General features: G+C 35.8%; 1 protein-coding gene across 2 annotated transcripts in view; it reads left to right on the plus strand.

The window, feature by feature from the left end:
- Positions 1-27368, plus strand: part of PIK3CB (phosphatidylinositol-4,5-bisphosphate 3-kinase catalytic subunit beta) — a 134259-nt gene that overhangs the window by 39623 nt on the left and 67268 nt on the right. For both annotated transcript variants that reach the window (XM_037061186.1, XM_037061187.1), the window contains exons 2-5: positions 5073-5259; positions 8593-8818; positions 19114-19337; positions 25290-25469. In XM_037061186.1, coding sequence (XP_036917081.1) covers positions 5089-5259; positions 8593-8818; positions 19114-19337; positions 25290-25469 — 801 coding nt within the window. In that variant the 5' untranslated portion in view covers positions 5073-5088. The remainder of the gene's footprint in view (positions 1-5072; positions 5260-8592; positions 8819-19113; positions 19338-25289; positions 25470-27368) is intronic.

Consider the following 27368-nt stretch of genomic DNA (forward strand, 5'->3'; position numbering starts at 1 on the left):
CACTATAGTCTAGTTTACACTTTCTGGAATTTTATATAAGTGAAATCATATAGTATGTACTCTTTTTATCAGGCTTCTTTTAGTCAGCATAATTATTTTGGGATTCCTCCATAATGCTGAGTTAATGAGTAGTGCTTTTTGGGTTTGTTTGTTTTGGGGTTTTGGGGGGCTGTTTAGTATTCTGTTGTATGAATGTATCACAACCTTATAAAAATCCATTCATCTGTTAATGGACATTTGAATTATTTCCAGTTTTTGGATAGTATAAGTAAGGCTTTTGTGAACAGTAGTGTACAGCTTCTGCAGTGAAATATGCCTTCATTATTTTTATTTGTTTGGTGTGTATTTAGGAGTGGGATGATGAATTATACAGTAGGTGTATGTTCAGAAACTGCCAAACTGTTTTTCCAAAGTTGTACTATTTAACATTCCCACCAGAAATGTATGAGAGTTCTAGTTCTCTCTGCATTCTTTCTAACACTTGATGATTAGTCTTACTAATTTTAGTTTTTGGAATAGGGGTATAGTGGTGTCTCATCGTGGTTTTAATTTGCATTGATTAATGATATTGAGCCCTTTTGTCATCTATATATCTGCTTTAATGAAGTGTGTTCAAATCTTATGCCGTATTTTAAAACTGAGGTTTTTGTTTTCTTATTATTGTATGTTCAGGACTCTTTATGTATTCTGGATATAAACACTTTATATAGTTGAAAGCATCTTCTCCCAGTCTTGTGGCTTGTCTCTTCTTATTATGAAGACTTGTATCTAAGGTCAGAACTTTTCAGTTTTGATGATATTTATCAATTTTTTTCAAATTTATGAATTGTGCATTTAGTGTTATAACTAAGAAATCTTAATACAAGATCACAAAATTTTCTTCTGTTTCCTTTTTTAAGTATATTTTACTGATTATGCTATTACAGTTGCCCCAGTTTTTCTCCCTTTTATCCCCCTCTACCCTGCTACCCCCCTTCCCTCCAGTATTCCCCCCACCTTAGTTCATGTCCATGGGTTGTACATATAAGTTCTTTGGTTTCTCCATTTCCTGTGCTATTCTTAGCTTACCTTCTGTCTCTTTTGTACCTACCCATTATGCTTTTTATTCCCTGTAACTTTTTTCTGCATTCTTCCCCCTCCCCCTCCTCACTGATAACCCTCCATGTATTCTCCATTTCTGTGATTCTGTTCCTATTCTACTTGTTTGCTTCTTTGTGTTTTTGTTTTTTAGGTTCAGTTGTTGATAGTTGTAAGTTTAGTCATTTTACTGTTCATACTTTTGATCTTCTATTTCTTAGGTAAATCCTTTTAACTGTTCATATACTAAGGGCTTGGTGGTGATGAACTCCTTTAACTTGACCTTATCTGGGAAGCACTTTATCTCCCTTCCATTCTAAATGATGGCTTTGCTGAATAGAGTAATCTTGGCTGTAGGTCCTTGCCTTTCATGACTTGGAATACTTCTTTCCAGCCCCTTCTTGTTTGCAAGGTTTCTTTTGAGAAACAAGCTGACACTATTATGGGAACTCCTTTGTAGTTAACTGTCTCCTTTTTCCTTGCTGTTTTTTAAGAGTCTCTCCTTTCCTTTAATCTTGGGTGATGTAATTATGATGTGTCTTGGTGTGGACATCCTTAGATCTAACTTCTTTGGGACTGTCTAAGCTTCCTGGATTTGCATGTCTGTTTCCTTTGCTAAATCGGGGAAGTTTTCCTTCATTATTTTTTCAAATAAGTTTTCAATTTCTTGCTCTTCCTCTTCTCCTTCTAACACCCCTATGATTCAGGAGTTGGAACATTTAAAGTTGTCCTGGAGGTGGTTCCTAAGCCTTTCCTCATTTTTTTGAATTCTTGTTCCGTCATTCTGTTCCAGTTGAATGTTTATTTCTTCCTTCTGTTCCAAATCTTTGATTTGAGTCCCAATTTCCTCCCTTTCACTGTTGGTTACCTCTATCTTTTTGTTTATTTCACTTTGCATAGCCTTCACTTCTTCCTTTATTTTGAAACTCTTCTCAATTATTTCCGTGAGCATCCTGATTATCAGTGTTTTGAATTCTGCATCTGATAAGTTGGCTGTCTCCTCATTGCTTAGTTCTTTTTCTGGTGTTTTGATCTATTCTGTCATTTGAGCCATTTTTCTTTATCTTGGCCTGCTTGTTATGTTGTAAGGGGCAGAACCTTAGGTATTCACCGGGGTGGGGTAACCCACATCTATGCCTTGTGGCACTGTATGTGGAGGAGGGGGTCAGAGAGGGAACAATGCTGCTTGCCTGGCTCTCACCCACTTCCCCAACATCCCACAAGTGAATTGAACCCTTTGAGGTATTGCCCTGTTGCTGATTCCTGGGTAGGTGGGCTTGTGTATGTTCTAGGACCCCAACAGACTCTCCTGTGAGACTGTGAGATTCTCCTGCCTCTGCAACCCCAACAGATTTTTATAGCCAGGGGTTTTCTTTTCCCTCCCTGGAACCCTGGATTGTGTGGTTCATCTTGCTCCCCAATTGTTTCTCCTGACTTATCCACAACCTTATTGTAGGGCTGCCTGGTCCACCAGCCCCTGCCTGCTGCACACCCTCTCTACTTCTTCTACCAGTCTGGGTGAATGTTTCTTCTGTAACTCCTTGGTTGTCAGACTTCCATACACTTTGATTTTCTGCAAGTTCTGGTTGGTTTTTGTTTTTAAATTGGTTGTTATTCTTCTTTTGTTTGTGCATGAAGGTGAAGCATATCTGTCTCTGCCTCCATCTTGGACAAAAGCGCTTCTGTGTTTTCTTCTTGAGGTTTTATGGTTTTGGAGTTTACATTTGGGCCTGTGATTCATTTTGAGCTAATTTTTATTTTTGATTTAAGGTATGGATAGAGGTTCATTTTCTTAGTATATGGACGTTCTTTTATTCCTTAATGATTCATTGAAAACAATCTATTTGTCTCATGAACTTGCCTTTATAGCTTTGTTTAAATCAGCTATTTACGTTGGAAAAAAATTGAAATATTTAAAGGAAATGCAAATGTAATGCTATTTAGCCCTACTTATATTACCATTATGAATCTCTAATGAATAAGGGCTGATTTTTAGAAACATAATAACCATTCCATTGTTGTATATAACAAACATAACCTTAAAATTTCCTTAAAATCATCTAATATTCAATGCATATTTAAATTTCCTAGGTTGTTTGAAAGATAGTTTTTCATAGAGTATTTGTTCAAATCAACATTGGATTTGTAAGTATTTTTTATCCTTTAAACAAATTCTCCCACTGTCCTTTCCTTCTTGTCATTGGTTAGCTTGCTTTCTTGTTGATGATTTATTTTATTGATGATCCAACATTCTGATGCTACTTACTGATTGCCTCCATCATTGTTTACCTCTCTCCTCTGTTTTTCCTATTTCCTATAAACTGGTGGATATATAAGATCTGAGACATACTTAAATTCAAGTATAATTTTTTAAGCCAAGTATACTCTATAGGTAGTGGGTAATACTTCCTGTTGTGTTATAGGAAGAGTCATATCATATCTGGATTGTTCAGAGTTAGAAGGTGTCAGCCTGGTATGTTAACTGTAAAGTTCCATATTACCCTTTCACCTTATCTTGTGAAATTTTTTTTTAGCATCCATTAAATGATTCTTGCGTAGGTCCATTATTTCATTACAGGTTACAAAATAGCGATTTTCTAATTCTATCATTCTTTTGCATTTTTACTAGCTAAAATTGTTCTTTAAAAAAACCCCTAATATCATCAGTTATGAACTAGTAAACAAGCAGGTTAAATGTTTGCTTTACTTCCCTATTTTTTTTATCAGATTTCAAAATAATGAGCTGGTCTAAGCAGCCTCCAGTGGTGACCAGTAAAGAGTTTATTTTTTCCGCATTGCCCTGTCTGGTGTGGCTCAGTAGATTGAGTGCTGGCCTGCGAACTGAAAGCTTTCCGGTTCTACTGCCAGTTAGGGCACATGAGTGGGTTGTAGGCCAGGTCCCCATTTGCAGGTGTGTGAGAGGCAAGTGATTGATGTATCTCTTGCACATTGATGTTTCTTTCCCTGTCTTTCTCCTTCCTTTTCCCCTCTCTAAAAATTAGTAAATAAAATTTAAAAAATAAGTTTATTTTTTTGTATGATTACTAAGTCAGACATTTCCATATATTTCATTAGTTTCAAACCGTGTGTATCATTATTTTTGATGCTCAAAATGCTTTAAGTTGGCTCTTATATCTTTTGACATGACACTTTCATACTTTGAATAAATGAGATTTAAATCTAGGTATATTAACTTCAAAACCCATGTTCTTCCCACAGTTCTTGTTGTGCCTTCTTGAAGGAAGCCTTTAAGGAATCAATGATACTTGAATGGAACTGTTAAGGGGTACATTTGTTGTGATGGAGATTTGATACAGGAGTGTCAAACTATAAACATCGTTCTAGCAGTGGGAAGGCAAAAGACACTGTCCCACAAGGGCCTGGGCTATGGAGTGCTAGGAGTTCCGAAAGAAAACAGGTCAGAAACATAGTACCAAAGACATTGCTAGCTGGCTTGAGGGACTTGGTCTTTTTAATATTTAGGTGGTGTTGGTCATGGGATTCAGTTCATGATACTTTGTTCCTTACATGAGATTGATAGAAAATTATTTTTGAAAGAAGACCCTCTCGATTGCCACTTTCATTGGAGTGTTTAGGGGGGAAAAAAACAAAAAACAAAACCAAAAAAACCCCTGAGTCAAAGAAGCCAATATCATCTAAGTAAAGTCTGGAGATAACCATTTGTTTAGTGGTTAACTTTCTTAGGACCCTGTAATCCTTAACTGTTCATCCTTTGCATGTGATATACTTAGGATGAATTTAAGTCATTGGGGTGTGCGTGCGTGTGTGTGTATAATATTTATGCAGTGATAACCAAAGTAATTTAAGTAGTTCATTTTTGTTGTCTCACTATTGCTTGATTTAACTGGTCTCCTATAACATTACTGGCTGTGTTGAAATACGAGGACTAATTATGGATTAGTGGGCTTTATCATATTTTACTGTAAAATCTGGCTAATTATCTGTTTCACTGAATTTTACTTTCTGATTTCTAGGGCCCCATGGTTATGAATGTGCTTCAGTTTCATAATGCCTCCTGCTATGGCAGACATCCTTGACATCTGGGCAGTGGATTCACAAATACCCGCTGATGGCCCCATACCTGTGGATTTCCTCTTGCCCACTGGGATTTATATCCAGTTGGAGGTACCTCGGGAAGCTACCATTTCTTATATTAAACAGGTATGTTAATAGGTAGAATTTCTGTAAATGTAGCTTGTTACTATATCACTCATGGGCACATAGTCTTCTGTTGTAGGAACTGTTCATAATGTAAATCATATGGTAAATTTGAGTAACATTGAAACTGTAGGTCATAACATTTTAAAGAATTTGATACATGCATTGTTTTTTGTGGACATATAAAACATCCTCATTCTTACTCCCACTTTCAATTAAAAAAGATCTGTATGTGATACCTGAACTAAGAAAATAGGTTTATATTAGCTAGTTTGAAATGTTCAGGTTATTAAAAGGAATTTGACATTATTAAAGAAAATTTTGAGTTAAAGTCTTTGTAATTACTCTCTTTGAGCTTACTATGCTTTTTTAAAGTGTGATTTTTGGTTGGTTATCTTTTCTCTGTTTTTCTTTCTCCTTCTCCTTATTTTTTTCTTTCCCTTCCCTAAATCCAGTACTTTTTGTGATGACTCTGGGAAGAAAAAGTTTTCTGCTGTTCACTAGATTTATCCCCGCTCAGTGATGAATGGTATGTCCTCATTTGGAAGCAAATTCTTTTAAAAAATATTTTTTAATTTATTTTTAGAGAGAGGGGAAGGAAAGGAGGAAGAGAGGGAGAGAAACACCAATCTGTGGTTGCCTCTCACATGGCCCCCACTGGGGACCTGGTTCACAGCCCACGCTCAATCCACTTAAGCTACACCAGCCAGGGCTGGAAGCAAATTTTTTTATGTAACAAGGTTTTCGTGTTTTGTTAGATTATTTTTTCAAATGAATTGATGAGTGCCATTGATTTGTGAAGACTATGACAAATAAAATTTTTTTTCTAAACGTTCTTTTTGATGTTTTTCAAATAGCTGAACCCAATGTGAAATCAAGGCTTATGATACTTTTAAGAAAAAGTATTTATGACAAACCTTTGTAAAGCTCCTGACTTTGGACAGCCTTTGTTTCTTTGTTTGTTTGTTTGTTTATTAGATGGGGCAAGAGAGGGAGAGAAACATCAATGAGAGATGTGTTGCCTCTCACATGCGCCCTGATGGGACTGTGAACCCACAAGCTAGGCATGTGCCCTGACCAGGAATCAAACCTGTGACCTTTCACTTTGTGCAACAATGCCCAACGAGCTGAGCAATGTGGGCCAGGATAGGACAGCCTTTTAACTATTAACCCTTGCTTCTTCATCAGGGATACATGAAAATTCTAAAATTGCATGACCCATGAAGTTTTTTGTTTTTTTTTAAAGTTTTTTCAGGCACCCTACTTACTTTTATAGGGCCCAGTCATACATGTGGATGTTTATAGCTGTAACTGAATCTGGATTAACCATTGATAGTCGTTCTCCTTTTTTGTTTTAAATTGGTGCAAAATATCTATAATATAAAGTTGACCATTAGGGTCATTTTTCCATGTGAATGGCATTAAGCACATTCATAGTGTTGCCCAACTATCAGCACTATCTATATTTAGCACTTTTTACCATCACCATCACTAACTCTGTGCTTATTGAATAATAAATCTCCCTTTCTCCCAATCCTGGTAATTTCAATTTTAGTTACTGTCTCTATGAATTTGTATATTTTTGCTATTTCATATAAGTTTAACTATATAGTAGTTATCCTTATGTGTTTGACTTCTTTCACTTAGTGTAATATTTTAAAATTTCATCCATGTTGTAACATGTATCCAAATTTTACTCTCTTTTAAGACTGAGTAATATTCTGCTTTATAGCTCTACCACATTTTTTTCACCCATTTATCTTTCAGTTTTCGTTGTGAATGTCTTCTGGCTATTGTGATTAATGCTGCTATGAACATTGCTGTACAAGTATCTGTGTGAATTCCTGCTTTCTGATTTTTATGTATATACCTAGAAGTGGAGTTGTTGGATTATATGGCAATTCTGTTTTAGTCTGTGATGGAATTGCCAATTTATTTTCCACAGTGACTGTACCGTTTTTATCCCGATCAGCAATGTACAAGGTTCTTGTTTCTTTATATCCTGACAGCACTTGTTATTTTCCATTCTTTTTTTCAATATCATAACTTCTTCATGGTGGTGAGAGTGATATAACTGTAGTTTTTATTTGTATTTCCTTAGTTACTAAGGATGTTGAGCATCTTTTCATGTTCTTATTGACCATGTTTAGAATTGACTATTCAAGACCATTGCCTATTTTAAAATTCAGTTGTTTTGTTTTTATTGTTGTTGAGTCATAGGAACACATTATATATTCTCTATTAATTTCTTAACTAAATATATAACTTGCAGATTTTTTCCCTAGTCTGTTGGTTGCCTTTTCATTCACTCTTGATAGTGTCCTTTGATGCACAAAAGATTAAATTTCAGTGAGGTCCAATTTCCATATTTTTTCTTTTGTTGTCTAACATTGTTTTCTCTTTTTTACTTTATATAACTGTATATAAGGCTTGGCTATGGTTTTTACCGCAGGTCTCTTATCTTCAGCTCCTGGCTTTTCTACTGCTTGTAGTTAAACTGTGTAACCCCATCTTGTGTTTGTATGGTGATTATTTTATATGATCTCATTGAGGAGACCTGGTGAGAGGTACTGAGAGATTGACTGTGTGCATCCTGACAGGGCAGGGTTAACCCCATCTCCCTTATGAATAGAAAGGAACACAGAACAAAAATAGTAACACATTCTGTATGGGGGTGATGATACATACTTTAAAATTTCTATTTTTTCAAATTATAAGTTGTTTATGTTCATACAAATGTTAAATATGGAAGTCTTTAATGATTCTTAACTCTTCATAGATACTCCCCTTTAATAATTTTATTTTTACAAATGTATTTTTTGTTATACCATTATATTACTTTATAAAAATGGGTTAATAACACACATATACACTTCTAAAAAATTATATTTATTTATTTTTAGAGGGGGAAGGGAGGGAGAAAGCGAGGGAGAGAAACATCAGTGTGTGGTTGCCCCTTGCATGTCCCCTTCAGGGGACCTGGCCCACAATCTACGCATGTGCCCTGACTGGGAATTGAACCTGTGACCCTTCGGTTCACAGACTGGCACTCAACCCACTGAGCCACACCAGTCAGGGCAATACCACATATATACTCTTGCAATTTCTATTAAAAAAAGAAAACAACCTTAATATGTCTTTCCATGTTATAGTATATATTTATATTCACAGTCCTTTAAATGGTTTGTACTTTAATTAGCTTCTTATTGCTAAAACATTTGTGTTTACCTCAGGTTTTGAGGTTTACATATAGTGCTACAGTGAGCATCCTGTAGAAATGTCCTTGTACATTTGAGCAACTGCCATTTCAGAAAATGTTTTCTTTTTTTCCTGCAGATGTTGTGGAAGCAGATTCACAATTACCCAATGTTTAGCCTTCTTATGGACATTGACTCCTATATGTTTGCATGTGTGAATCAAACTGCTGTATATGAAGAGCTTGAAGATGAAACGAGAAGACTCTGTGATGTCAGACCTTTTCTTCCAGTTCTCAAACTAGTAACAAGAAGTTGTGACCCAGGAGAAAAATTAGACTCAAAAATTGGAGTCCTTATAGGAAAAGGTAATTTTAAAAAATTTTAGTATGAATTCTTAACATATCTTTTCTTATATATACAAACATGTATAGTAAGTGTGATCAAGACATTGCTTTGCACAGTGTGGTCCATGGACAAGTGCTGGTCTGTGAATTGTCACCAGTTACTGAGGCAAGTGCAGAAATGAGGAATAAATGTTTGGACACTCCTCTAGCAATGTGATAGTGCCACAGTATCCAAGGGCATATGTTTTGTATGTCTTTTTTTCTTGTGGCTTTTTTATATTTTAAAAAATACTGTTTTTTGACAGATTGAAAAGAAAAATATTGTTCTTTGCTTCAGATAGTTTGAGAAGCCCCTTTGTAAGAGATACTGATCTGCCCCTACATAATTTGTATACAACTCTCTACACCAACCAAGACTTTAAGCTGATAAGTTTCCTTAAGTAAACCATATTGTTGACACATTATACTTCATAACTAAAATTATCTTTAAGAAGTTAATTTTGTAGTGAGTCCAGATACAGCATGTATATATTATTCTTTGCAAATTAATTTCAGGGAGAATTGTAATAAAAAACATGCAGGAGTCACTCTTTTATAGTAATCTTAGGTGTCTCAAAGGCCAATGGTATATTGTCGGCACCCTGCCTCAGACAAAATACTAACATGAAGTAGGTATTTTTAGGGGTTATTGAGAATGATTGGATCTGGATCAGTTAATGGTATGGATCAAATTTACTACTAGAGAATAATATAATTCCATCCCCTCTAAGATAGTAAGTATCTTTCAGATAATACAGTACCATCCTCTCTAAGAACCATCACATTTAAGATAGTATTCTTTAATCTCAACGTAAGGTAATTCAGGCTAGCCTCTGATTATTACACTGTCAGACTGAACTCTTCCTTTTGAGCACATAGAACCTTGTTGATTTACTAAAAGTCACCCTGTTCTTTAAAAATGTTTGATTACAGCCCTGGCTGGCGTAGCTCAGTGGATTGAGCGTGGGTCTGCGAACCAGATGATCGCGGTTCGATTCCCAGTCAGGGCACATGCCTGGGTTGCAGGCTGGTTCCTTGCAGGCCAACTCCCAGCAGGGGACGCACGAAAGGCAACCATACATTGATGTTTCTCTCCCTCTCTCCTTCCCCTCTAAAGATAAATAAATGAATAAAATCTTTAGAAAAAAAATAAAATAAAAAAAATAAAAATGTTTGATTACTTCAGAGACTAGCTAGTCTGCTTTTGACAATAATTTCCCTCCCATTAAGTAGTTATAATTATATACCGTACAGATTTTTCCTTATATTTTAATGGACTCACTAGAAAGCATTCATTTCTATTTTCTAATGCTCCAAAGATTTTTATAGAGTATTAATTTTTCTCCATTAGAAAGTTTTTCCTTCATTTGAATAGAAGAATGTATGGAAGAGTAGAAAGAATAAAAAATTACTTGTAGTCTTTTATCTTCTAGGATTAGAATATCTACTGATAATATTTTCATGTAGGTAAAACATTTGATAATCCAAAAGGTTAGCACCACAGAGGGAGCTTTCTTCAGAATATAGATGTCTTTTTAAAATTTATCATCTTTTCAAAACTTAGATCACTGTGCTTTCTTCTGGTCTTGATTTCCAAAATATATGGATTTATTAGCTACCATTACTTCTACTCAGGCTTGCCAAATTTAGTAAATAAAAATATAGGCAATCTGAATATTACATAGGATATACTTATGCTAAAAAATTTATTGTTTACCTAAAACTGAAATAGAACTGGGCATACTATTCTACTTTCTGTAAATTTGGCAAACCTAAGTTTACCTTACCACAGCTCAAGGATCTTCTGTGTATATTAGAATTGAATTTCTCTTTTTATAAGCAGTGTATTATATTTCACTCAGAATCATAAAGCTTATTGTATAACTTTTTTTGCAGTGTTCCTTGCAGTTTGAATGATAAAGATGTAAAGCATATAAATTAAGCAGTTTATAAACACTTAACTATTTATAAACTGTACTTTAGATCTTCAGCATCTCTAGAAAATGTGATGTTTTGACTGTATCCACAACTTTAAAAAAATTACTGTATTTTCATTTTTATTGATTGATTTTAGAGACATATAGGAAGGAAGGGGTGAGGAGAGAGAGAGAGAAATGTTCATTTGTTATTTCATTTATTGGTGCACTCATTGATTGCTTCTTGTATGTGCTCTGACGGGGGATTGAACTGACAATCTTGGTGAGCGGGATGATGCTTTAACCAACTGAGCTACTTGGCCAGGGCTGTAACCACAATCTTAAATGTTAACATACATTTAGGAAGTTGAGTAAGTCTGTTTTAATATTTTAGATATTTATTAAAATAAAAATATTTAATATTTACTTTAAATACCTAACAAGTCAGTTTTGTAGTTGTTGATTTGTATTTCATCACTACAACTGGGACTTGGTAAGGTTAACAATAAAGAATTATTTCAATTTAACTTCAGGAACAAGTTTGCTGCTTCCTTTTCCCCAAAGAAAACTATAAAACCTTTACTAAAAATGCCTTCTCTTAAACGTGATGTGCCTGATCATTTTATTTTCTATGTTTAAGTCTAAATTATTATTTACAGGAGTAGCTGTTTGGGTTCTGATTATTCTCTGTAGTGAAGGTACATGTCACCCTTGAGTTAATTTCTCCAAACACCCAGTAATAAATCTTTTTTAAATTGATATGTTTCTTGATTGTAGAGAGAGAGGAAGTGGGGGGCGGACGAGGGAGAAAAGAGAGAGAGAGTGAGAGAGAGATAGAGATAGCAATTGATTGCCGCTGTATGCATTCTGACCAGGGATCAAGCCCACAACCCAGGTATGTGCCTTGACCTGGAATCAAATCTGCAACCTTTTGGTTAATGGGATGATGCTCCAACCAAATGAGTAAATCTTGATCAGAGCATTTTATAAGCATCCTGAGAAAAAGCATTTGGAAATTTCTTTATTTCCCCTGACTTATCATAGTATATCTTAAAGTGAAGGAAACATAATATGCTGGATTTTTAACATGTGTAGTATGAAGAAATTCTTCACTCAATACATTTTTTAATATTAAAAATTGTATTTGACTGTAAGCTAATCTTAATGTTAAAATTTAAGCTTGGTTATCACATTTTCTTACTGGAGGACATGTAGGAAATTAATTAGATTTAAAATTAAATTACTTAGCCTAACTTCCTAATTTTGGTAGTTTCTATTTTTAAGAGAACTTGGTAGTGGTTCCCAAATTTAAGCTTCATTAGTTTCTTAAAAAGCAGTGTCTCAGAGATGAGGATTCAGTGAGTCTGGGATGAATTAAACAAATCTGGACCTGGCTGGTGTGGTTTAATGGATGGCCAGCAAAACCAAAAGGTCACTGATTTCAATTCCCTGTCAGGGCTGTGGGCCAGGTCCCTAGTTGGGGGCTTGTGAGAGGCAGCCCATCGATGTTTCTCTTGCATATTGGGGTTTCTCTCCCTCTTTTTCTCCCTCCCTTCTCTCTAAAAATAAATAAAAATCTTTTTTTTAAAAAAGAAAAAGAAATTGGTACTTTTCAGATGATCATAACAGTTACGTGAACAGAGTCCCTAGTTTATGATATATTAAAAAAATTACCAACACAGTAACAGTTGCAAGTGAATTGCAACTTATTGGGTGTTTATCATCCCTCCCCCAATTTTTTTTAAATGTGGTTTCTTTTTTTCCTTTTTAAATATTTTATTTAGTTATTTTGAGAGAGAGGAGAAGGAAAGAGGGGAGAGAGAGAGAAACATCAATGTGTGGTTGCTTCTTATGTATCCCCCACTGGGGACCTGGCCCGCATGCAACCCAGGCATGTGCCCTGACTGGGAATCAAACCAGTGACTTTGATTCATAGGCTGGTGCTCAGTTCACTGAGTCACACCAGCCAGGGCTTGAGTGCTTATTCTTGGGACTATAGCATTGAACTTTGGTGATGTGGCCTTTGTCTGCTTTGAGCTCCTGGTACAATGGGAATTATGGATCAGTAAACAGTTAAATAAATACAAGGTGTAAACTGCTGTAAATAAAGGAAGGTCACCTAAATCAACTCTATGAATTAGGGACAGGCCCTTAGTGGGAGCACAGCTAATCTGAACCTTCACTGCTGATTGAGAGTTGAGCAAGTGAAAGGAGTTAGAGGAAGGAAAAGTAAGAGAGAATGGCGTGTGTAAAGGGTAGTCTATTTGAAGAATAAAAGAAATTATTGTCATTTCTCTAAGGGGACAGCTAGCACAAGTAGGAAGACCAGAGAGAGAAGCAACTTCAGAACATATAAAAAATGGAGACATAGTCCTAAGAGCCCTTGGGAAGTTATTGAAGGGATTTAAAGAGGGGAGCAACATGATCAGATTTGCATTTTAATAATTAACTAATTTTCCAATTATAGTTGACATAGATTAGTTTCAGGTGTGCAACATAGTGACTAGACATTTCTATACTTTTCAAAGTGCTCACTCTGATTAGTCTAGTACTTGTCTGACACCACAGTTATTACATTATTATTGACTGTATTCCATATGCTTTACTATACATAGTAGTCTCCCTGAGACTATTTTTATGACTGGCAATTTGTACTTAAAAAAAAGATTTTTAAAATTTACTTTTAGAGAGAGGGGAAGAGAGGGAGAGAGGAAAAGAAACATTAACATGTGAGAGGAACATTAATCAGTTGCATCTTGCACGCCCCCAGTGGGGGACCCACCCCACAACCCAGGCATGTGCCCTGACTGGGAATCAAACTTGCAACCTTTTGGTCTGCAGGACGATGCACAACCCACTGAGCCACACCAGTCAGGGCTGAAGTTTATACTTTGTAATCCCTATAACCATCCCCCACCCACCATCCCCAGACCCCTTTCTGTCTGAGGACCATCTATTCTCTGTTTTTGTGAGTTAGTTTCTATTTTGTTTATTTTGTTTTATAGATTCCATATATAAGTGAACTCATATGGTATTTGTCTTTCTTTGTCTGAGATATTTTCCTTAGTATAATACACTCTAGGTTTATCCATGTTGTCACAAATGGTAAGACTATTCATTTTTATGGCTGAAGAATATTCCACTGTCTACATGTACCAGATCTTCTTTATTCATTTGCCTCTCTATGGACACTTAGTTTGCCTCCACATCTTGGTTATTGTAAATAATACTGCAATGAGCATAGGAGTACACATATCTTTTTTTCTTGTATCTCGTATCTTCTTCAATAAATGTCTCCTATTTTTAATAGTACATGGTTGGATACTTTCTGGACAGGTCTTGTATATTCAAATTCTATAGATTCAAATGGTATAATATTAATTGGCTTTATTGAACAAAAACAGACAACTGTCTCACTCTACTCCCCTCCCAATCATTATGAAATACCATTACTATTGTCATCTCAAGTATGTTTTCAAAAAACAAAAATTTTTTTCTTTTTTTTTAAATTTTTTAAAATTTAATTATTATTCAAGTATAGTTTTCTTTTACTCCCATCCCAGCCCAACACCCCAGTGCTCCCCACCTTCCTCCCATTTCCACCCCCCCTCAGTTGTTGTCCATGTGTCCTTTATACTAGTTCCTGTAAATCCTTCCTCTTTTCCCCCTGAAATTCCCTCCCCTCTCTCCTCTGGTCACTGTCCCCCTGTTCTCTATTTCAGTGTCTTTGTTTTTATTTTGCTTGCTTGTTTGTTTTGTTGTTTAGCTTCCTGTTAAAGGTGAGATCATATGGTATTTGTCTTTCAACACCTGGCTTATTTCACTCAGCATAATGCTTTCCAGTGACTTCCATGCTGTTGCAAAGGGTAGGAGCTCCTTCTTTTTTTCTGCTGCATAGAATTCCATTGTGTATATGTACCATAATTTTTTGATCCATTTATTTACTGACGGGCACCTAGGTTGTTTCCAGCTCTTGGCTATTGTAAATTGTGCTGCTATAAACATTGGGGTGCATAGGTTCTTTGGGATTGGTGTTTTAGGGTTCTTAGGATATAATCCCAGCAGTGTAATTGCTGGGTCAAAAGGCAGGTCCAATTTTAGTTTTCTGAGAAAATTCCATACTGTTTTCCACAGTGGTTGTACCAGTCTGCAATCCCACCAACAATGGATTAGGGTCCCCTCTCCTCCACAACCTCTCCAACACCTGTTTGTTGCTTTGTTTATGATGGCCATTCTAACCGGTGTAAAGTGGTATCTCATTGTGGTTTTAATTTGCATCTATCTGATAGCTAGTGATATTGAGCATCTCTTCATGTGTCTCTGGATCCTCTGTATGTCCTCCTTGGAGAAGTGTCTGTTCAAGTCCTTTGCCCGTTTTTTAATTGGGTTGCTTGTCTTCTTTGAGCGGAGTCGAGTGAGTTCTTTGTATATTTTGGAGATTAAACCCTTGTTTGAGGTATCATTGGCAAATACATTTTCCAATACAGTTGGTTCTCTTTTTATTTTAATACTGTTTTCTTTAGCCGTGCAGAAGCTTTTTATTTTGATGAGATCACATTTGTTTATTCTTTCCTTTATATCTCTTGCTCTAGGGGACATATGAATGAAAATACTGCTGTGTGAAATATCAGATTTTCCTGCTTATGTTCTCCTCTAGGACTTTCATGGTGTCATAACTTATATTTAAATCTTTTATCCACCTTGAATTTATTCTTGTGTATGGTGTAAGTTGGTACTCTAGTTTCATTTTTTTGCATGTAGCTGTCCAGTTCTCCCAACACCATTCAAAACAAAAGTGTATATGTATTCTAGTTTTCTGCTTTCAAATTTTCATAAAACAAATCTTGGAGGACCCATTCTTTTTCTGTTTTTAAAATTTACTCTGGGGCTATTATCTCTGTTTTAGTCATTTTATTACTTGCACCACTGTATAATGGCATATGGTTGATATATCTTATTTTTTTAAACCAAGTCTTAATGATTAATTTCAGCTTTTTCCATTTTTTAAAAAGATTTTATTTATCTTTAGAGGGGAAGGGAAGGAGGGAGGGAGAGAAATATCAATGTATGGTTGCCTCTGCTGGGGACCTAAAATGTATTGTGTGTCCCCTGCCAGGAACTGGCCTGCAACCCAAGCATGTGCCCTGACTGGGAATCGAACTGCAATCCTCTGGTTCACAGGCCGGCGCTCAGTTCACTGAGCTATACCAGCCAGGGCTTCCATTTTTAATTATTACTAAGAAAAACTATAGTGAACATTTTTGTACTGATGTCATTTGTATAATTATTTACATAGATTTGTGGAAGTAAACAAGAATGCAAAATGAGAACAGACTATTTACTCAGAGCTTGCTACAAAGTATTTTTATGTGTGGCAGTGTCTCACTGGCAGGCAGGGTGGTAAGTTTTATACTTATAAAAGGTTAAGGCTTCAGGTATCCCTGACTAGAAGTAGTTGGAAGAGGTGAGCTTGCTAGAAACTGGGCATATTTATTTTTCTCTGGTTTGTCCCAGGTCACTCAGATTGAAATTCCTGTTGTTCAATTTTGAGGTTAAGTTATGTATATGTATTTAATATATTATATATTACTAGAAATTCTAATAATTTGCCATTTTTCTTTTTAATTTTTTTATTTTTAATATATTTTATTGATTATGCCATTATAGTTGTTCCATTTCCCCCCTCCATCCCCCTCCACCCTGCATACCCACTCCCCCACTATTCCCCCCCTTTAGTTTATGTCCATGTGTCACAGGTTCTTTAGATTCTATATTTCCCATACTATTCTTGCCCTCCCTCCTGTCTATTTTCTACCTACCATCTATGCTACTTATTCTCTGTACCTTCTCCCCCCCTTCTTCTTCCACTCCCCTGTTGCTAACCCTCCATGTAATCTCCATTTCTGTGGCTCCACTTCTGATCTAGCTGTCCTCTTAGTTTTCTTTTGTTTTAGGTGTGGTTGTTAATAACTGTGAGTTTGCTGTCCTTTCACTGTTCATATTGTTTATTTTCTTTTTTTTAGATAAGTCCCTTTAACATTTCATATAATAAGGCCTTGGTGGTGGTGAACTCCTTCAACTTGACCTTATCTGAGAAGCGCTTTGTCTGCCCTTCCATTCTAAATAAAAGCTTGGCTGGATAGAGCAATCTTGGATATAGGTCCTTGCCTTTCATGACTTGGAATACTTCTTTCCCTCCCCTTCTTGCCTGCAAGGTCTCTTTTGAAAAATCAGCTGACAGTCTGACGGGAACTCCTTTGTAGTTGACTGTCCCCTTATCTCTTGTTGCTTCTAGGATTCTCCTCTTCATTTTAATCTTGGCTAATGTAATTATAATATGCCTTGGTGTGTTCTTCCTTGGGTCCAAGTTCTTTGGGACTCTCTGAGCTTCCTGGACTTCCTGGAAGTCTGTTTCCTTTGCCAGACTGGGGAAGTTCTCCTTTATTATTTTTTCAAATAAGCTTTGCACTTGTTGCTGTTCCTCTTCCCCTTCTGGTACCCCTATAATTCAGATGTTGGAACATTTAAAGATGTCCTGGAGGTTCCTAAGCCTGTCCTCATTTTTTTGAATTCTTGTTTCTTCATTCTTTTCTATTTGGTCATTTCTTTCTTCCTTCTGGTCCACTCCTTTGATTTGAGTCCCAGTTTCCTTTCTATCACTATTGGTTTCCTATGTATTTCCCTTCATTTCAATTAGTTTAGCCTTCATTTGTTCCTCTAATTTGTGACTAAAATCAGCCAGTCTGTGAGCATCCTGATCACCAGTGTTTTGAACTGTGTATCTGATAGTTTGGCTATCTCTTGCTCGCTTAAAAGTATTGGCTCTGGGGCTTTGAGGTGTTCTTCTTGAGCCATAATGTTTTGGTCTGTTCATGCCTGTTATGTATGAGGGGTGGAGCCTTAGGTGTTCACCCGGGTGGGGTGACCCAGTCACTGGGTTGTGATGTGGGGTCAGAGAGGGTCAGTGGTGTTTGTTCTGCTCTCTTGGATTTCGGTCCCCTCTGCTGCTTCCCGCAAACAAACCAGACCCCCCTGGTGCCAGCTCCTGGGTGTGTGGGCCTGTGCACCCTCTAGAACCCTGTGGGTCTCTCCAACAAACTCTCTGTGAGCCTGGGAGCTTCTCCTGGCGCCTTGACCCCAAGAATTTTTCCAATTGGTGCTTTTAGGCTTTAATTCCTGTTGCTGGGGCCCTAGTCTGCGTGGTCTGTCTCACTGCTCGCTCCTTCACCTGGTATACCTGACTGTGAATGTGTGACCACCGTCAGGCAGCTGCCTTGCACCCCCACTGGGTCCGCTGATTGCCCACCCATGCCTGGGATCTGTCATTGGCCGCCTTTTTCTGCCAGCCGCTCCCCCCCCCCCAACCAACCACTGACTCCGCCCCTCTTACAGGTCTGGATGAATGGTTTGTTGTTGTCGGACTTAGGTGCAGTTCAATTTTTCGTGTTTTGCTTGCGTTTTTGTTATTTAAAACTTTGTTGTCTTTAAACTTGGTTGTGCGAGGAGGAAGAGTGTTTCCACCTACATCTCCATCTTGGCCGGAAGTCTTGCCTTTTTTCTTATATCCTTACAGCACAGGATATTGCCAAACTGTAAAGTCTTTGCCTGTCTGTTAGTCAAAAATTAAGGCATGAACAAAAATTTATACATGTTTATTTTTGTTTTATACTTCTACAATTATTTATTAGAATAATCATAAGTTTATGCAAAATTACCATATATAGTTTTCTTCATTGCTCAAGTGGTTCATACTTATGTACCACAAAGAATGATTTTATGTGTATGAAATTTTGAATAATTTTTATATTGTATTCATTGGGATAAATCACAGTGAACCGAAAGTTTAAACTGTACGTAAGTAATAACGAATTTTAGGCTCATACTAACTTCAGTATAAAGTATTCTTCTAATACAGTACTTGAAGAGTTTTCAGATTCTTGGTCTTTCTCGGATATTATAAATGTGACTTAATTAGTTTATGAAGAAAAACTGAATCTTATATATATCCTTTTTAAATGTGTGCTGTGTATTTCAGTGGTTATCTTTATAAAACTGGCAATTGTTGGACAACAGTCTGGTGATTGCTGGGGGGAGAGTGGTATAAGGGAACTAAATGGTAATGGGAAAAATATGATGAAGATAAAAGAAAAAACTGGTAATTATATCTTTATAAAACTAGTAAGCAACTATATTTCTTTACAAAGTTTGAAGTTCATATTCTTTAGAATATTTAATTTTATAATTGTCTTCTGTACATTACTTTTATTATTTTATATGTCTATAAGTTTTTGTTGAATATATTTTATACTTTCTATAATTATTATTAACTGCTCAGAATAACATCTTTAAAAATGTGTTTAGGTCTGCATGAATTTGATGCCTTGAAGGATCCTGAAGTGAATGAATTCCGAATAAAAATGCGCAAATTCAGTGAGGAAAAGATTCAGTCACTTGTGGGATTGACTTGGATAGACTGGCTAAAGCAAACATATCCACCAGAGCATGAACCATCCAACCTTGAAAACTTAGAAGATAAACTTTATGGAGGAAAGCTCATTGTGGCTGTTCATTTTGAAAATTGCCAGGTAATGTAATATTACTTTAATAAATATTTTGTAATAGACCTGGCTGGTGTGGCTTAATTGGTTGGAGCATTGTCCTAGAGACCAAGAGGTCACAGGTTTGATTCCCGTTCAGGGCATATATCCTGATTGCAGGTTCAGTACCCAGTCGGGGCTCATCTGAAAAGGCAACCAATTGATGTTTCTCTCCCTCTTTACCCTGCTGCACTCCCCGTCTTCTTCCCTCTCTCTCCCTCTCTCTCCCTCCCTCCCTCCTTCCTCTCCCTCCCTCCTCTCCCTACTTCCCTCCCCTCCTCCCCACTCCCTCTTGCGCTCTCTCTAAAGGCAATGAAAAACTGTCCTTGGGGAGGAAAAATAAAGTAAATATTTTATAATCTGTGACTGTTGCCTGAATGCAGCTCCAGTTTCAGAGGAGGCTCTTGCCCACCTGGACAACACAATTACAAAGAACATTTTAAAATTTAAGATGGAAATATATTTAGGATTATAGTAATAATCTGAAAGTGATACATCCTTTGCTTATATATTATTTTTTGATGTAGTGGTGTGTTAATCTAGATTGGGTCAGTGAACTGCTGTTTTTGAATGGTTTTTATATTTTTAATGGGCTGTGAAAAAGCAAAGAATTTTAAAGGGATGTTAAAAAAAGAAAATGTGACAAACATACATGTCATCAAAGCTTGGTCCTTTACAGAAAATGTTTGCTAACTCCTGTCTAGATTGGAGTTATCCTGTTTGGTTATTTATGCTGGTCATATAGCTTACCCAGTGTTAAAGCCAGGATTTTATCATTGTGTTTCTGGTTTTATCCAGTCCTGCCTCCTTTCAAACAACATGTTATTAAGTATGTACTGGGACAAACATGGAAAAAGGGTCCTGCCTTTTGGTGTTTTACAAAGGAAGTTTGTCTAGGGAACAAAAACCATTTGTGACTCTATACTCATCTATGTTGAGGCTAAAGTTCAATTTGAGCCAGGATTTGGATGTCATGAAGTGTCAGGAACAAATTTAAACTGTTTATGGAGTTCTGTAGTGTTGGAATATCTGGAATAGGTACTTTTACTGTTAAAAGATGATTAGAATTTAACTTGAAAACACTGTAACTTAAAAACAGTCTGATTTTCTAGATCAGTCTAAATTTCATTACATGTGGGTCAGATTTCTCCTGGACACAAATTTTAATGTAATCATCATTGTAACAAAGTGTATGCGAAAAGAAGCATTTTGAAGTTAGGAAAGGAATGAAGATATTGGGATATTTTACTGGATTCATAGTGGTTACAGAATTTAATACTGATAGGAGTTTAGAGATCATCTAGTCAGACTCTTTGTATAATACAATAATTATTTTTACTATCCCTTCTAACCTGCATCTCTAACCAAACGCATCCAGTGGAAGGGGGAGCCCTCTGCCTCCTGAAGCAGCATATTGTCACTGTGGACAAGAATACATTTTATTTTTTAAATAAAAATCTTAAAGATTTTATTCATTTATTTTTAGAGAGATGGGGAAGGGAGGGAAAAAGAGGCAGTGAAACATCAGTGTGTGGTTGCCTCTTGAGCACCCCCTCCTGGGGACCTGGCCTATAACCTAGGCATGTGCCCTGACTGGGAACCAAACTGGCAATGCTTTGATTTGCAGGCCTGCAGTCAATCCACTGAGCTACATCAGCCAGGGAAATAAAATCGTTTAAAAATTAAAACTAGCTTCTGTGACTTATGCCTATCTGGTTGTACTTTTGTTTTGCATAAGTATCCATTAAATCTTCCATTCATTCTACATGCTAAATATTCAGGTAGTAGAAATATAGCTATCATATCTTTCTTTAGTCTCCTTTTCTTCTGGCTAAATATTTCCTCAGGAATTAAAACAAAAGCTCCTAGACTTTTGAATTATATAAACCAGTAAAATTATTAAGTTATTAAAGAATTTTAGGAGGTCACATAGAGTTTAAAGCTTTTTATTTTAAGCAAGACCAGCCAAATTTGGATTAAAAAGTCCAAAATGATAATTTATTACCAATAGTACTTCATAAATGAGTAAATATTTACCACCAAAATATAGAAATGGTAATCTCAGACTAAAGGACAGCAGGCAACTGTCATATATGTATTTTCTTTTGCCCCTCCCATGTCTATAAAATTCTCATTTGGCCCTTTTACTATCATTGCTGATGATTAACTTTGTTTGGAAAGTATCATTTGGAAACACTAAACTAAAAATTCAATGAAATGTAACAAGGTATTCATTTAGGTTAAAAAATTATTTTCCAGAGGGAGAGCTAGACAGCAGTTTCTGTGAAAAACATGCAGAGCTTTTGGTGACCACATAGTATCAGCAAGCTGTAGAAAATGGCTCTTAGGAAGCAAGATACAAATACAGTTATGAAAGTATTATATGTCAGTTTTACAGAACAATAGTCCCAGCTGCCAGGTCACAAGTGCATTGTTTTTAATTTCAAAAATCATAATTTGTAAAGAATACTCATAAACTTAAGCAGTACTTTTAATACTTGTTTTTATTTTAACCTCAACTACCGAGCTGTATAAAATAATTCTATCAATTAAAGGAGGGCACACATAATTTGAAGTAGCTCTTGTGTGTTGGGGCATGGAGGAGGAAGAGTAAATGTGGTAAAGCAAATGAAGAGTATGTTTTTTGGGAATTCCAGAAAACGTATCAGAAGGTATGGCAGAAATGTGTGGAACAGTGAAGCATGTAGAGTAAAACTATCAAGAGTAAGTATTTTCCACCAGAGTAGTCATGATCTGAATAGCTACAGTTCTTGTGATATAGACAGTCACTAATGAATTGTATTCCTCCCTCCTGAGCACAAGTATGTGTTCCCACCCATATGCCTAGTGTCTTTGTTGGATAGTCTCTCATCTATAGTTATTTGTAAGCATGGGGTAATGCATAGTACATGATTTTTAACTGGCATGCTGCAATAATTTTTAAAACATGTAATACCTGACTATTTAAGTCAGGAGCGCTGACCTTTTTTTCCTTAGATTGTCAAATAAAAAATTGATAACACTTAACACAATAGCCATCCAGTGTGAGTGAATCAAAATTATACCTATTTTTTTGTCAGACTGGCAAAAATATATTTTGTGTGTGTTGCAGAATTTTAGTAATTAGTTTATATGCGCTATGAGGTAAAAAAGGTTGATAATTACTGTCCTAGCCAATTGATTGCTGAAGCACATCACAAGTCTTGATAATAAGGTGTAATATTTTGTGAAGTATATGTAAGTGATGTTGGAAAACTGCTTAAAATAAAGGAAAAACCACTCAAGTTGAGTTCTGACCAAGGCAGTCCACTGAACAGTTTATGTGAAGAAAATTAACAAGGGTGATAATGACATACCAGTAAATCTTTAGAAGACATGAATTTAATCACCAAGGGATTAAGATAGGCCCCTGGAGGAAAGATTGGAGCCCTTGTGTACTATACAATTCCATTATATAAATTTCATTGTCTTGATTGCCCTTCCCTCAATGCTGATGAAGATGTATCTCTTTTCAAGAATTTATGAAACATTTGTGTTTCTGTTAGGCTTGTTTTGTCTATTTTTTAATTGATTTGTATATACACACAGAGCATATCAAGTTCAACATTGGTGTTGCATACAACAATGCTCATTTATGTAATTCTATTGCTTATATGTATACCTAGGAACAAAACTGCTGAGTCAGGCGTATGTTTTAATAAATACTCCCAAATAGGTTTTCAAATTTACGTTGCTACCAGTAGTATTTAGAGTTTGATTTTCACACATCTCTTTTTTTTTTTTTTTAAGATTTTATTCGTTTACCTTGAGAGGGGAAGGGATGGAGAGAGGGAGAGAAATATCAATGTATGGTCGCCTCTCATGTGTCCCCTGCTGGGAACTGGCCTGCAACCCAGGCATGTGCCCTGACTGGGAATTGAACCGCGATCCCTTAGTTCGCAGGCCTGCACTCAATCCACTGAGCTATGCCAGTGGATGTTTTTGCACATCTTTCCTAATACTTGTTATTATCAGTCTTTTAAACTTTCTTAAATTTGCCATTTTCCTTTTTATTGAATATTAAATTTTCATTTTACTTAAGATGCTTTATTCCTTAGGGTTCTCTTTGATTCTGCTTCATATATACTTGGTCTTTATTCATTTTCAAGGTGCTTTTAATTTTTGAGAAATATTAACCATACTTGCTTTATTTTCTGACTATTAATTTTAGTACCTGCAGTTTTTCAAGCCCGGTTTTTTTTCTAGGCTTTCTGTAGATTCTTACTGTCTGCTGATGAGATTGTCCTTTAGTTTTGTATTTGTGAAGAGTTTATCTATGAAATAGACGGTAGGGATCATAGAATAATTATATTAAGGAACCTGTGCTTAATCATTCAGACCCGCGCTATTGAATATGGTGGTAAATAGCTGCATGTGTAATTTACCAGTCACATATCAAGCCAGTTGTATCCAGTGGTTATTGTATTGGACAGCACAGAATAGAATATTTTTATTGTTAAAGAGAGTTCTGTTGTGTACCACTGCTTAACAGAGTTACGAGCATTTGTATTATGTTAAAAAAGACTATCAAATCTCCTTGCTGCTCTTCTTTTAAACATAGATTACTTTCTAAGCTAGGTGGACGTAGATAGTACAAGAGATTGATCAAATAAGAAACCATATTGCTCTTTAGGACAGATGTAAAGAGTCATTGAAGTAGAAGAGCATAGTAATGAAGGTGGAGAGAAGGCGATCATTGTATATTTTGGGAAGTGAGATGGGGAAGGAAAGGGAAGTGATAAGACTTCCTAAGTCACTCTGCATATCTTTTAGTTCTTGTGCTTTGATGAGTATGGTACGGACTCAAATAGAAAGTACAGGAGGAAAGGATAAAAATGCTGAAGAAAGTAGATTGGAAGACCCAGTAGGTTTGAGATACTTTGTGAAAAAGGGAGATGACAGAAATTAATTTGGTGGGAAATATTGTAAAAATCAACTTTAGGTCAATATAGAGAATTTTCTAATAGTTGTCCAGGGTAGCAGTTGGCTGCCTTGGGAGATAGTGAGCTTTCTTATATCTTTGATAGATGATCATATGGTGGGGAATTATTTTGCTAGATTATGGGAGGATTGAGGTATTATCAAATAAATTTTAATATCTATACTTCTGGGGTTTATGCACATATTTAATAATATTCCATCACAACTATCTTCACTTTTCACTAATTAAAATTTCTTTGTTTCTTTTTACATGTTTATAAAAATCAGAATTGTTAATTTATGGTTCAACTGGTATAAAGTCAAGATCTCTTACTAGTGACAACATACAATTCTTTTTAAATACATACTAAGTTTGAAAAAGTACAGGAGTTTTTGGTAACTTTTTAAAAAAAGATTTATTTTAAAGGAGGGAAGGGAAGCAGGAAGAGAGGGAGAGAAATATCAATGTGTGAGAGATATGGATCTGTTGCCTCTTACACCCCCAGCTGGGGACCTGGCCCACAACCCAGGCATGTGCCCTGACTGGGAGTTGAACCGAAGAGGTTTGGGTTCACAGGCTGACACTCAGTCCACTGAGCCACACCAACCAGCCAGGGCTTTTTCGGAAACTCTTTAAAAGAAGGATATTCACTGGTAAATGCCTGTGATAAACTACCTGATAATAAATTTAGTTAAATATTAGTAAACTTCCGTTAAATTTTTATCTGACCTGTAGTAACTGTAGCACTCTGTGTAATGTAAAATGAATTAAAAATTATCATCCATCTTAACATATTTGACATAGACAGTATATTTAGAAAATAGGAAAATTTCTGACATTAAATGGACAGTGTATGCATATATATTAAATATTATGTATAGGTGTTTATAATATAGTAATAAGTACAAATGTAAAGAGTGGTTTTGTTTTGTTTTTAGCAAAAATGTTAAGTTATCCCTTTTTTCTGCTATCCTCTTTAGGATGTGTTTAGCTTTCAAGTATCTCCTGATATGAACCCTGTCAAAATAAATGAATTGGCAATCCAGAAACGTTTGACTATTCATGGGAAAGAAGATGAAGTTAGCCCCTATGACTATGTGTTGCAAATTAGTGGGAGATTAGAATATGTGTTTGGTGATCACCCACTAATCCAGTTCCAGGTATGTGTATTAATTATGAGTTTACCAGAAAAGTGTATGTGTATATCTAATAATTTGATGATTGAAATTTCTGATTAAAAAATGTGTTACTATAAATATTTTATTTATATTTAGAGAGAAAGAGAAAAACAGGGAAACGTTGATGTCCGAGAGATATATTGATTAGTTGCCTCTGCCATGGCCCAAGCTGGGGAACTGGTCCACAAGCCAGGCATGTGCCCTGACTGGGAATCAAACTGGCAACCTTTCAGTTCACAGGTGGCTACTCAATCCAGTGAGCCACACTGCCAGGGCAAAAAATGTGTTACTCTAATAGAACATTCGGAACCTACAGAAAAGTATACACAATTAAATAGCCATAATCCTACCTCCCTGTGAAATAACCATTAATAACATTTTGGCATGTTTTGGTCATTCTACTTGAAGTTATATATATTTTTGGCATAATGGTTATGTATATGTTTATGTATGTATCTATAATGTTTTCATGCTGCTTTTTAAATTATTTCAGTGTCATAATTGCCTATAGCATTATGAATTCTTAATATAGTTTGTTATAGCTGCCTACTATTTCATTGTATAAATAGTGATTTAGATATGAAATATTTAGGGGGAAGTAAAACATAAAACATTTTGATTAAATGGCCTCTAATTAAATTGTATAAAACTTATTTGTGATTATTAGTTAACTAGTATGAAGTAATATAAATTTTCATTGTGTATTAGAAAACTTCAATTTAAGTCTAATATTTATACACATAATCTTCCCCTTCAGCAATTCCCCCCTCTTTTTTTACATCCATATTTGGTAAGAATTTTGAAAGTATTAGGTTTACTGTCCTCAAAAGTCTTTCCTTATCTTTGAGGTATTTACTTCCATTTAGTCCTGAATTCTTTGATTATTTACTTTATGGAAAGCACTGAAGTGCTCAGATTGTTTTTGGAGTAGAGTTTAAATATCATAGGTGCAGGTTTTCTCTCCCTGTCTTTTCCCCTTCCTTCTCCTCTCTCTAAAAATAAATAAATAAAATCTTTAAATAAGATAACATGCAGTGCAACAGCCCTTTCCCCAACATAATAAGGTGTGCTATTTAAAAGACAGGATCCGACCGTGCTTCAAGGAATTTGAAGATATTTTTATTGAAATTACATTGGAGGCTAAAAAGTGGTTATTACATATAAAACAGGGGTGTCAAAGTCATTTTCACTGGGGTCCACATCAGCCTCACAGTTGCCATCAAAGGGCTGAATGTAATTTCAACTCCTTAACAGGTAAGGAGTAGTTACATTTATACAGTCCAAAGATTATTTTGGCCCTTTGAAGACAACCGTGAGGCTGATGTGGCCTCCAGTGAAAATGAGTTTGACACCCCTGAGATATAAAGCATAATAAGCTGAGTCAGATAAATAATAACAGGACTTTAGAATACTATGTTATTACTTTTGTTTTTGTTTTGTTTTGAGTAAGAGGAGTACAATCATGCCAGATATTAAGTGCTGTTTGAGAGTAGGAGCTGTGATTTTTTTATCAGGTAACAGGGAATTTTATACTTTTGTTTTAAGATTTTTGGTGTGGTCCTCAATTCTTGAACTTTAGTAGGTAGAAAGTCTAAGAGGAGTTATCACTTCTGTGTACAGCTTTGGTACTTGTGGCATTCTGATAATAAGTCCTTGAACTCTAGCTTATAAGAGGAAGAAGATAGACGTAAAGTGCTTGGTGGGAGCATAGAAGTACTGACTTATTCCCTTCATGTTTTGTCATCTTTTAAGTAGTTGCCTTCCCCTTTAACTTAACACCTTTTCTTAACTCAAAGAGAGGAAGTTATTGTTTTGTCAGAAGTGAGTTTATTATTATAAAAAATAAAGTTATGCATATATTTTTGTACAAGGTCTTGGGAG

This window comes from Sturnira hondurensis, unplaced genomic scaffold (genome assembly GCF_014824575.4).
Source record: "Sturnira hondurensis isolate 20B ecotype Veracruz unplaced genomic scaffold, ASM1482457v3 Scaffold0013299, whole genome shotgun sequence".
NCBI lineage: Eukaryota > Metazoa > Chordata > Mammalia > Chiroptera > Phyllostomidae > Sturnira > Sturnira hondurensis.